This window comes from Tenrec ecaudatus, chromosome 2 (genome assembly GCF_050624435.1).
Source record: "Tenrec ecaudatus isolate mTenEca1 chromosome 2, mTenEca1.hap1, whole genome shotgun sequence".
Taxonomy (NCBI): domain Eukaryota; kingdom Metazoa; phylum Chordata; class Mammalia; order Afrosoricida; family Tenrecidae; genus Tenrec; species Tenrec ecaudatus.
In genome coordinates this window covers 70,037,994-70,050,364 of record NC_134531.1, presented here as the reverse complement: position 1 = coordinate 70,050,364, position 12,371 = coordinate 70,037,994, and the positions used below count along the sequence as shown (strand labels likewise).

Below are 12,371 nucleotides of genomic sequence, written 5' to 3'. Positions count from 1 at the left end.
ATTAGGTACTATTCTTCACTTTTAAGGAAATTCCAAAGACATTTCCAGAGAATGAGTTAGGTATTGTTCCCATTTACTTCCTCCAACACAGAAGTGAAGACTGAGCGGGGTAAAGAAGCTGGTGGCAGGCTCAATTAAGACAAAAATGGGGGGAAATTTTTTAAATAAATTTTTAAAAAGACAGAAAAATGGAATGTAGGTCAGTCTCCCCCTCCCCCATTCCTGTATTCAATTTTAAATTGTCCTAAGAACTGTCTGGTAGACACAATTTTATGGAAAATATATTCATCTACCACATAGGTTTCCAAACTTATTTGGCCTCAAACTCTCTTTTCAGGGAAAAAGAAATTACTCAGCACCCCCTGGCCATGAGAAACGCTTACACGACAGCCCATAATCCAGATTAAAGTGTAGGTATCTGCTTGGGCAGCCTTCCCTGGATTGTTCCAGCGCCCTTCTGGGGATGGTATGACCCACTTTGGGAAATAATGTTTGTGTGTTGTGTTGAGGAAATAAGGTGCTCATTGGTCTCCAAAAGAGCCCTGGTGGTGTAGTGGTTGCATGTTGGGCTAACTGCAAAGTCAGCCGTTCAAAACCACCAGCCACCGCTCCAAGGGAGAAGGACCATTCTATTCCCAGGAAGAATTACAGTGTTGGAAACTCACCGGGGCAGTTCAACCCAGTCTTGTCTGACTGTATGAGTCATCACAGAGCTGATGGCAGTGACTTTGGTTTTGAGTATTGGTCACTAAGTGCAGGCTGCCAGGAGCCCAGCTCAGGGTGCCCAATCCTCAAAGACAGTCACTGAGCCAACCCATTCAGCTACAGATCTTCCTTTAGGAATCGCTGTCTGCCTGTTATTTTACAAACTCCGTTACCCAAACTCAGGTAGCACTATATGTTAATTCAGCCCCAAACCAAATAGGCCAACCCGCTGCTGGACCTCTACACTACATGAACCTGATTAGCAGACCACCATAAACCCTCTCAACGAGTCTAGCAGATGCAACGAGGTCCCCATGGGACTCTCCCAGGTCACCGGAGATGTGGACCCAGGCAGAGAGAAGCCTGCCCTGCGGCGAGGGGAGGTGGAGTCAGATGCGGAGCAGCTGCAGCCACAGGGAAGGAGCCTCTCCAGCTGTCGCAGGGGTGAGGCAGCACGCCTGGGAAGATCCCCGAGCGTATTTTTAGCAAGAACTTCCTCACTGGAATAACGAGGCTCTTCTTTAAAAGGGCTATCATCCAGGGCAGCGCGACTCCCCGGGGATGCTAGGCACAGGAGCAATGGAAAACACGTGTGCCCGTTCTGAAAATAGAAACTCGGGATTAGGTAACACCGAACCTGAAGGGGGGAAGAAACAATTGGTCCTGTTGTGTCTCTTTTAATTGTAGAGAATTAAAAAGATCGTCAACACTTCATGTAGCTTAATTAACCAAAGAAAGTTGCAGGTAATTTCATCCTCCAAACTCTGGCTAGTAAAGACGTTTTCTCTAATGAGTGTGAGGCCTTGTGGAGGTGTGGTGCTCACCTGGGAACATGGGGGTACAGCAGACACGGGGGCGCCGCTGAGCTCATGCAGACAACAGCGGCACCTGTACTCCTCAGATCCCGTGTGTGCGTGCGCGTGTGTGTTTAAGGTAAAATAGGTCTCCTTTTTACGACTTTCCCCTAACAGAAGCCCTGGTGGCATAGTGGGTTACGAGTTGGGCGGCTACATGCAAGGTCAGCAGTTCCACTCCCAGCCACTCCCCAGGAGAAAGAAGAGGCTTTCTGCTCCCAAAAAGACGTACAGTCACAAAAATCTCACAAGGGCAGTTCTACCCTGTCCTAGGCGATGGCTCCGAGTCTGGACTATTCCCAGGAAGAAGGTGTCTTGGGAACTCACGGGGGCTGATCCGCCTTGGCTTGTATGGTTGTGTGAGTCGGCATGGACTCGATGGCAGTGAGATTGATTTGGAGTACTGGACTCACTCCGTGGAAGGAGTCTGAGTTGAGTTGAATGATTTGAATGACTCCAAAGCCAAGGTCTCGCATCACTGGCCCAGGGTGGGATACAGGTCAATGAGGCACAGGACCTGGCTCTGCGCATGGGCGCCCAGGCTATGGAAGGTTGTGGAGGGCTGTACTCAGTGCAGAGGCAGGCAGAACAACGGGCAGGCCTGGGCATGCTCTCTGTTCTTGCCAGTCCTTTCTCAGCTGCCACCACTGCCTCTAGAAACGGCATCTACAAGGGCAACCAAAGCTGCCTCCTGTAGGGTTTTAATATGGCATTCAAGGTTTTAATACAGCATTCAAATCACAATGTCCTGTGTCACAGAATGCCTGGTGGACTTTACACAATGTGTACTTATACTTATATCTGCATCGGAACTCTGAACACAACACTTAATTAATTAGGTTCTGAGGAATCGCCTAGACCTATTCCCTACATCCCAGCTTTCAGTGTTTAACATATAGATTGAAAGTGTTTTGATCAATGAATTCTAGCCTAAACACTACAGAGTCCTGGTGGCATCGTGGACCACAAGGTTAACAGTTCAAGTCTACCAGCCACTCCTTGGGAGAAAGACGAGTTTGCCTGCTCTCCTAAAGACTTGCAGCCTAAGAAAGCACAGGGGTGGTTCTGCTCTGTCCTCTAGGCTCCTTATGAGTCGGCCGGGACTCGATGGCAGTGAGCAAAAAGAACCTGAACTACAACGTCGTCAGGAATCTTCTAGCACTTCCGCCTTTAGCAGTGCCACTAAACCTCTTATTGGATGTGTGTGTGTGTGTGTGCGCGCGCGCACGTGTGCGCGCAGGTGTTCCCAGCTTTCCAAGCTAGTCTGCTCAGTGGATAGAAATGAACTTGAGTATAAAAGTTATTTTCTCTCAGGGACCCTTCTTGAAAACTCAACAAGTAGAAAGTTATTTCCAAGCTGGATTCAGAAAACTAAAGACAAATGTGCGCAAAAGTGAGCTTTGGAGACAGCCCCACTGGCCTGGGAAGCTGAGCCGTCTAAGCTGCCAACCACCTTCTAAGCCCTGACTGTCTGGGAAGCACACTAGCACATTTATCCTCAGGGTTCTTCCTGTTTAAAAAACCAAAACAAAACATCAAGCCCTCTCCAAACAGAAGCAAAAGCATTGACTCCGCTGTGTGCTCCCGGGGTCACTGTGAGATGCACTAGAAAGGCCTGGATGTTCACTTACAAGCAGCAGAGAGTCCTGGTCCGTCACTAGGAGGTGCAGGCCCAGCACTAGACCGGAGCGCATCCGTCAAGCCAGGCTCCACACAGCTCTCCTCTGCGGGCAGGCTTACGTCTCCCACTTGGGAAGCCTTCACGGCCACCTGCAGGCTCTCAGCTAGGAACAACGAAAGCCGAATAAACAACTGACGCTGCACATACAATAAACAGTATCGACAGCGACACCTTCATCTAGAGGAGGCATTGGCAAGTCGCCGACTGGGCTGTGCCTCTGTTGACACAGCCAGGCCCGGCTTTAGCAGGTTGCAAAGGGTTGCTTAAAGCACAAACGTGCATGCAAAGCAACACCCGCAACAGACTCGCCGTGCGGCCTGCAAAGCCTCCACTCTCTGTGATCCAGCTCTCCACACAGACGACCCGCAACAGACTCGCCGGGCGGCCTGCAAAGCCTCCACTCTCTGGGATCCAGCAATCCACACAAACGGAGTGCTCTCGTCTGAGATCTAGGGCAGAACACTCAGCATCTCTCTACGATAACAAGTTTATTCAACGGTGAGGTATAAACCCATGATATTAAAACAACAAATCTTCACTATAACGTTCAAGTTGAAAACAGGATGTTTTTAACTTCTTGTAAGTACCAGGCATCAAAGCCAGCCACTTAAAAATATTTGCTGTTCTTCGAGTATTTCCCTAAACTTGCTTTAAAAAAAAAAAAAAAAAGCCCAATCTTCATCCCAGACCTATAGGATCAAATTCCCCAAGGGGAGAAAACTGCAGGGAGGGGGAGTTGCCCTGGCTACTCTGAGGACCTGTCTAGATTGGGAACCTCCCACCCAGGCAAGCGGGGTGCAGTGTTTGTACTAAAAGGTCCTGGACTGGCAGGAGGAACAGCCTGGTTCTGAGAGGCCTACGGGTAGTCCTAATGCTAAGAATCCAGGGCAAGAGACCCGGCATTACAAAGAGTGAAGTGGATGACAAAGTAGTGAAAGCATTTCAGAAACTGAGCCTGGCAGAAAATAAATACGAAAACGCCCCGTCCTGGGATTCAGGTCAATAAGCTTCAAGGGTATTGACTGTTCTCGGGCTATTGGACATGTGATAGTTATGAAGGGAAGTGTGCAGAGATGGGCTCAGACAGAACACGTGTGATGGCATGGGACCGGCCAGTGTTTCCTTGTGCTGCGCACCGGGTCGCTATCAGTCAGAACCACCTCAATGGCACCTAGCCAGACAAGGGAATTTTTCAGTTTTCGGAGTAAAGAAACATGTGCAAGTAGTTATAGCCCCTGGCAATATGCTAAATACCATACTGTGATACACTGTAGCAGAGGGTCAGCTCTAAGTTCTATTGTTGAGTTATTAAAACGTTATAACGTGCTATGGTAGCAAGGAGAAGCAGGGCAACACTGAGCCGTGCCTTGATGGATGGAGGGAATTAAAGAGGCAGGTACAGAAAGGGAGAGGCAGGCTGGGGGAAGCAAGCACCTTAAGGGTCATTACAGAACCATCTTTTTTTGTCCCGGCAAGTGATTTCTTCATCCTGATAAGAATCTGCTAAAATGTAGGGTTACCATGAACTGGAACTGATTCACCGGTAACAGGTTCGGTTCTCTGGTATTGCAATTCTGGGTGTTGATCGAAGACTCAGGGGTGAGTATCCCACCTGTGCCACATCCAGTATTTCAATTCCTCTAGGTTTCCTGCTGAGCTGGGCACACGACTGGTCCTGGCACCTCCACCAGGCCAGGGCATGTGAAGTACGTGGACCTGCCTTACCGCATAAGTGATGGCTGGGGGTGGTGCGGGCATTGGCAGTAGAAGCGCAAACCACTGGCTAACACGGAGGACAGCTGAGTTAATAACATCCTCGGGATCCGGTATCACTGGTTCCATCCATTTGAAAATCTTTCTGGCTTTATTTATTTGTAAAATTTAGCTCAACCATGCTCACTTCTCTCTCTGCTTCCATTGCCAACAGTTTTGGCCTAGACCAGTGGTTCTCAACCTTCCTCATGCCGCGACCCTTTCATACAGTTCCTCATGTTGTGGTGACCCCCCCCCATCATAACATTATTTTTGTTGCTACTTCATAACTGTCATTTTGCTACTGTTATGAATTGGGTGACCCCTGTGAAAGGTTCATTCGACCCCCAAAGGGGTCGCGACCTACAGATTGAGAACCGCTGGCCTAGACCAAGACACTAACATCTCGTCTCAACTCCTGTAACTGCTCCCATCAGGTCTGCACAGAATCCAGTCTTCTTCCATTTGGGTCTCCATTCGGTAGCCCCTGGTTTTGTGCCGACATAAATCGGGTCAAGTCAAACCCACAATTGCAAGCTTCCAATGACTTTCTATCCTACGTCAAGTAAAACCCATTTCCTTCGTTCTTTCTTTTTAATTTCACAGTAGCCTACAAAGAGCTGCTCCCATAAGGATTCCAAACTAGGACCTCTCATGACGCAGTTGGGCCCTGTAACGCGGGTAACGCCTCAGGGCGCCTCAGCTTCATGACCATCGAAGGCAGCTGAGAACGCAAACTCCTCCCAGAGGAGCGGCAAGCCACCCACACGCAAGTGTTGCTCTTAAGCATTCTCAATGTTGTGGTGAGAGGCAGTGTGCTTCTTTAAGCCACGGGAGCTCTGGTGGAGGAGTGGTTAGGTATTGGACTACTAAGGGCAAGGTCGGCAGTTTGAAACCACCAGCTGCCCTGAGGGATAAAGATGAGACGCTGTACTCCTGTAAAGAGGAGCGGTCTCAGAAACCCACGGGGGCGGTTCTGCTCTGGCCCATAGTGACCTTATGCACAACAGAAGGAGACACTGCTCGGTCCGGTTGCCAGCCCCTCAAGTGTCCGCCTACTGAAGCCCACTGCTCTGGAGCAGAGTTGGCAAACAGCCACTGGCCAGCACATGCAGCTCTTTTTGAATGGTCGTGAGTGACAAGATTGGCTCTTCCACCCTCAAAGTGTGCAGACCCCTGTTCGACAGAGTGGCTCCGAGTTGTACTAGACAGGGGCAGGGAGCTTGGTTGGGGTATTTAACCACAGGGCTATCCGGGAGACAGAGGCACCTGATGGTGCAACGGTGACGTGCTTGGCTGTGAATTGAAAGGACCCACCCCTGAGAAAAGACCTGAAAGTCTGTTCCTCTAAAGCCGACCCCCTTGGGGACCCTATAGGGCAGTGCCACGCTGTCGAACAGGGTCCTGAGGACACAGGACCAACTTGAGGACACGCCACCGCCATCTGAGTTATAGCAGGGTTTGGACTTCATCTTCCTCTGCTGTGGCCTTCGCAGCAAGGGACAAGGTAGCTGCTCAATACACATCTGCTGCATCTCTCAGGTCAAATTCTTTCCAGGCAACTTACCTTCCTTCAGTGCTGCCACGAGTAAAGAGGCTGCCTGGGGAGGCTCCCCGGGGTCGGGTTTAATGAGGAGGTGGGGCTCGAGATGGACGTCTTCAAACCCGCTCAGTTCTCCAAGTTCCGCATAGATATGCAGCTTCTCTTCCAAGTACCTGCAAATCTGCTGGTCCTGGTTACTGAGGAGCTCTGGGAAACAGTGGTACCAGAAAGGTTAGCACCCAGCCAACAAGGTGACAGCATGAGGATCAAAGTTCCGAGATGAAGGTCTGGGTCATTAGCAAGCAGCCTGGTCTTAACAAGGACTCGTTGCGTGGCACTCAGGGTGAACCCCAAAAGGTTGACAGGGGGAGTCTACCCAGTGGCACCTCTGCAGAACCTGTTGAGAGTCTCCCAGATTATCAGCTGCTGAAACCCTGCCGAAGCCCAGTTCTGCTTGGACACACGTAGGGTTCCCCTAAGTCAGACCAATTTAATGGTAAATGGTTATTGCTTCCCAAGAGAAGTACCGGTAGCTGAGTGGGACAGACTCGGGGTCCAGTCCCGCCTTTCCTATTCGGTGGCCCAGGGGTGGCCTCCATCATATGCGTCTACACCTCTCCACTGTCTTTCCTGTACGTGAGGCGCTCAATAAATGTCATCTGATCTCTCATCCTCCTGTTCCAGAAAAAGGTGCCAAGCCATCACTTGTTTATCCCGGCTGTTTTCTCCTAAGTCGAAACACTAAGCTCAGGAACACAAACTGAGGCGGCATTGTGCAAGAGCGGTGACTACCCACCAAAGAAAACAATGCGAAGACGTGCCCCTCCGTGGGCTGCGCCAGTCCTTGGCCTACACCCCACACGCTGGTTTCTGTTTCTGAACATCCCATTTCCTGGACCATTGTTGCATGCATCGGTTCCCTCTGATTTCGACAGGTCAGAGAAGAATTTCCAGAGCTCACAGAGCTCTTAGCTAGCATTGGATCCTGGGGGCATGGCGGGAGGGTGTGTGTGTGGGGGGGGGGGGTGATGTGTAGCCCCTCTGTGCCTCTGGACCACCTGTCAGAGTCTAGAGTAACAGCCCTACTCCCCATTCTGCCCACAGAATGTGGCCCAGTGGGTGGAGGGTGAGGTCCGGGCAGCAGCATGTGTAAGAGTCCTCCTGCAAGTGAAGCTCGTATTTAGCCAGAGTTGAGAATTAGCAAGTTGATCTAATTCTCTTACTTCGCAGATTGGGAAGCTGAGGGCCAGAGTCACAGAGCTGTGAGGTGACAGTGCTGGGTCTAACATCAGGCCATCAGCCACCCATGCCCATGCACACCTCCTTCCCACTGCCCGGGAGTCTGGAGTTACGTGTGTGGTGCACATACCTGTCTAGAAATCTATGTCTGATCACGAAGGCAAAGGAGGGCGAGACCATCATCTTACCTGAGGCACTCCTCAGGCCAGTTTGGTTTGCTGTGAGAGCATGAGGGAGGGGCCCTCAGCTGCCCAGGACTGAATTAATCTCTTTGTCTACACCCTGAGCGGACGGCAGTGGGCTTCACCAGGTGATGCTCATTTCATGGGTCAACTTGGCTAGGCGGTGGGGCCCACCAGTTTGGCCAATCACAAACCTCCTGGCTGTTCCCTAATGTAATGGAATGCAGCCGGGTGGAACAGAATCAACTCATCTGTGGAACGAACAATGTGCGGCCTCCAGACTACAGGTCGACAGTCTGGCAGCTCTCGCTCTGTCCCTCCACTCTGTCCACTTCTGTCCCAGCAATGGCTCTTGGAATGCCAGCCTGCAGCGTGAAGGCTGCCACCTAATGGACAGATGTGGGACTCACCCACCCCCACGGCCACAGGAGCCAAACGATCCCCCTCTTTCTCTTTATGCCTGTGTGGAGGTGTGTCCCCCAAATCCACTGGCATCGAGTCAATTCCGACTCATGGAACGTCATGGGACAGAGAACTGCCCTCTTTGAGTTCCTGAGACTGCAGGTCTTTGCAAAAGCAAACCGCCTCATCTTTCTCTCAAGGAGTGGCTGAGGGCTGTGAAAGGCTGACCTCGCAGTTAGCAGCTCAGCGTGTAGCCCACTCGACTGCGAGGGCCTCAGGTAGAATGTGTGTGTGTGTGTGTGTGTGTGTGTGTGTGTGTGTGTGTGTGTGTACAGAGAGAGAGAGAGAGAGAGAGAGAGAGAGAGAGAGAGAGAGAATGTCTGTCTGTCACTGGTTCTGTCATTCTAGAGAAGGGCCAGAGGATGTACACTGGTGCAGATAGGAACTGGAAACACAGAGAATCCAGGGCGGATGGATCCCTTCAGGACCAGTGGTGAGAGTGGCGATACTGGGAGGGTAGATGGAGGATGGGGTGGAAAGGGGGAACCGAGTATAAGGATCTACATATAACCTCCTCTCTGGGGGATGGGCAACAGAAACCTGGGGGAAGGGAGACGTCAGGCAGTGTAAGATATGATAAAATAATAATAATTTATAAATTATCAAGGGTTCATGAGGGAGGGGGTGTGGAGAGGGAGAGGGAACAATGAGGAGCTGATACCAAGGGCTCAAGGAGAAAGCAAATGTTTTGAGAATGATGAGGGCAACACATTACAAATGTGCTTGATACAATGGATGTATAGATGTATTGTGATAAGAGTTGTACAAGCCCCCAATAAAATGATTTGTTTTTAAGAAAAAAAAATCGAACCCTGACAAGGACACCCAACATGCAAAGAACTTGCCTTAGCTCGGGAGCCTGCGCACCAGCACCGTACCTTGACACTGCTGAATTTTGGCCACTCTTGCGTCTGCTTTCCGCCTCTCTTCATCCGACTCACTTGTCCTCCCCCCTTCTTCTTCTGGGCAACTTTGAAAAACAAACAGTCAAGGGAAACGACTGAAGCCAAACCCCAGGGTCCTCGGGCTCATTAGAAAGATGTGGGAACTAGGGAAATATGCAGAGCACATTCTCTTTTTGAAAGTAATAACATCAGCATCAAGAGAATTCATCATGCACCCCGCCGGAAATTTTAGATTTCGAGAGCATGCACAGGACCTTGTATGAGGGTACTCTGAAAAGAACATGGTACATGGAACACGAGATGGTCATTGGTCCGTGAACCTTCTGAAGGCCCCTCGTGTAACATGACACATATCTCAAAGACAGCAGCACAGGAGGCCGCAGCATGCCAACAAGCACAAACACACACACACAATACCTAGGCGAGCATCGGGTACAACAAGAATGGTTGCTTCCTGCTACATTTGGGTAGGTCCCCTTTGAATGGAGGTGGGGTGCAAGGATCAGAGGGGTGGCAGTAGAGTACCGGCCCCAGTGGGGAGTGGTACGTGGATGACCTTCTACAGAATGTTCACTCGAGGTCCGAATCCTCAAGTGCTCGCTGACGAGAATCACTTCCCACCTCCTGCACCCCCTTCACAAAACACCGTCCTCGCACGAGACCGGAACCAATGTGCTTAGAGCACTGAGATCCACCCATCCAAAACTGTTTATTGCAGGACTCTTAGATGCTGGGCACACAGAGGAACGTAAAACAGGGACCTGCCCTCCAGGGGCTTCCAGTCTTCTTGTATATAAACACATTGTACATAAAGAGATACAGGAGACAAGACTCGCGATGGCATGCACCTAATGACCACTTGAAGAGCAGGTAGTTAAGCAGCGCAGGTAAGGGAGAAACCGCTCTGGCTGAAGGTCTTCCCAGAGGAGGTGAGGCGTGAGGTGCAGCAGAGCTGGGCAGGACTCAGACGGGCGGAGGGGAGGGGCGGGCAGAGCATGCAGAGAGGTGCGGAGGACTAAGGTACAGCTGAGGGGCTACTGCAGGCAGGTGCAGGAGGGAAGGAGCAGACCCTTCGGGTTGAGGCAGAGTTTCCAGGCAGAGGAGACACTGTTAGAATATGCTCCCCAATTGAATAGAACCATTTCACAGAAAACGCACACAAACAAGAGGTTACCTCTCTACGGCCTGTTGGATCCGCCTCATCCAGCTATTCCTCTCCTCCTTGGAATTCGTATGAATCTCATACATTTCGGGACCGGAAGATGACGCGCTGATGAGAAACATCCCTCTCTCCTCATTCGCAACTTCTCTGGCAATGAGCTTCTGCAGAGAGATGACCGACGGCTTCTGATCCTACGCAAAACACAAAGATGTCCAGATGGAGCCGCGGCAGAGCGGAGATCGGGGTCTCATCAAAGACAGCCAGGTGCGAAGGAAGGCAGCAGGAGGCTACCTGTCTGTCAAAAGAGCCCCGGATCTGCAAGCAGGAGAGCATGAGGAAGTAAAGCTTCATAAGGAGGGTCTAGTGGAACGTCTGTCCTTAAGAATTGGTGTTCGAAAGCACAGCTTCTTGAAAGAAAGAAAACAATAAGAGCTATGGGAAAAACAAACCAAACTGCAAGGGTCTTTCATGGGGGCTTCTTCCATGTGGAAGGAAGCCCACATGGAAGATGCACACCAGCCTGTCTGACCACAAGGTGCAGAAGGGACCAGTTATCAGACATCAAAGAGCTAAAATTCATATCAATGGGTACCGACCTCCCTGATACGATCAATGAAGACAAACGTGTGCATAAGCAAATGTGGTGAAGAAAGCTGATGGTGCCCAGCTATCAAAAGATATAGCGTCTAGGGTCTTAAAGGCTTGAAGATAAGCAAGTGGCCATCTAGTTCAGAAGCAATAAAGCCCACATGGAAGAAACACACCAGCCTGTGTGACCACGAGCTGCCGAAGGGATCAGGTATCAAGCATCAAGGAACAAAAATCATATCATTGAAAATGTGGGTGAGTGCAGAGTGGAGACTCAAAGCCCATTAGTAGCCAACCAGACACCCCCTTAATGAAGGGTTGTGGGGAGGAGATGAGCCAGTCAGGGTGCAGGGTAGCAACGATGAAACATACAACTTTCCCCTAGTTCTAAAATGCCTTCCCCACCCCTCCCTCCACTATCATGATCCCAATTCTACCTTAAAAATCTGGCTAAATCAGAGGATGTACATAGGTACAGATAGCAACTGGAAACACAGGGAATCCAGGACAGATGACTCCTGCAGGACCAGTGGTGAGAGTGGCGATGCCTGGAGGGTGGAGAGAATGTGAGGTAGAAAGGGGGAAATGATTACAAGAATCTACATATAGTCTCCTCCCTGGGGGATGGACAGCAGAGAAGAAGGCAGGAGAAGACATCGACAGTGTAATATATGACAAAATAATAATTTATGCATGATGAAGGGTTCATGAGGGAGGGGGGAGGGAGGGGGAAATGAGCAGCAGATATTAAGGGCTCAAGTAGAAGGCAAATGTTTTGAGAATGGTGATGGCAACAAATGTACAAATGCTCTTGACACTTGGATGTTCTTGATGTATGGATTGTGATAAGAATTCAACGAGACCCCAATAAAGTGATTTTTTTAAAAAAGAGAAAAAAATGCAAGGGTCAAGAATGGAGGGGTTTTGGAGAAGGGATCAGAAGTTGTACCTCACAGATTACCAAGAAATTGAGGAGGCTGGAGAACTCTGAAAAGCCCATTAGATTTGCCACTGACCAGGGCTACCGTTTCACTAAGATGATAGGAACTGAACCTCCAAATATAAGGGGCTAGACTATAAAAATGACAGGTAAGAAAGAAGACTGAATTTCCCAGGCATACCCAGCCTTCCTGACTCTTGTACCATACAGTTGAATGCAACACAACTTGCAGCGCTCTCCCTGGAAATGGGCCAGTGCCCCACTGGTAGAGAGCCACGTGCGGTGAGCAGGAGTCTCGCTTTTCTTTGTAGCGTAGCACATTGCCTTGAGTATAGCAGGCAGTCCAAAAAAACTGTCT

At 50.1% G+C, this 12,371-nt stretch overlaps 1 protein-coding gene across 2 annotated transcripts in view; it reads right to left on the bottom strand.

The window, feature by feature from the left end:
* ARHGEF28 (Rho guanine nucleotide exchange factor 28) overlaps positions 1-12,371 on the bottom strand; it is a 113,013-nt gene that overhangs the window by 13,715 nt on the left and 86,927 nt on the right. For both annotated transcript variants that reach the window (XM_075541167.1, XM_075541168.1), the window contains exons 19-22: positions 10,498-10,676; positions 9,297-9,388; positions 6,560-6,742; positions 3,191-3,343 (exon numbers count right to left, since the gene is read on the bottom strand). In XM_075541167.1, coding sequence (XP_075397282.1) covers positions 3,191-3,343; positions 6,560-6,742; positions 9,297-9,388; positions 10,498-10,676 — 607 coding nt within the window. The remainder of the gene's footprint in view (positions 1-3,190; positions 3,344-6,559; positions 6,743-9,296; positions 9,389-10,497; positions 10,677-12,371) is intronic.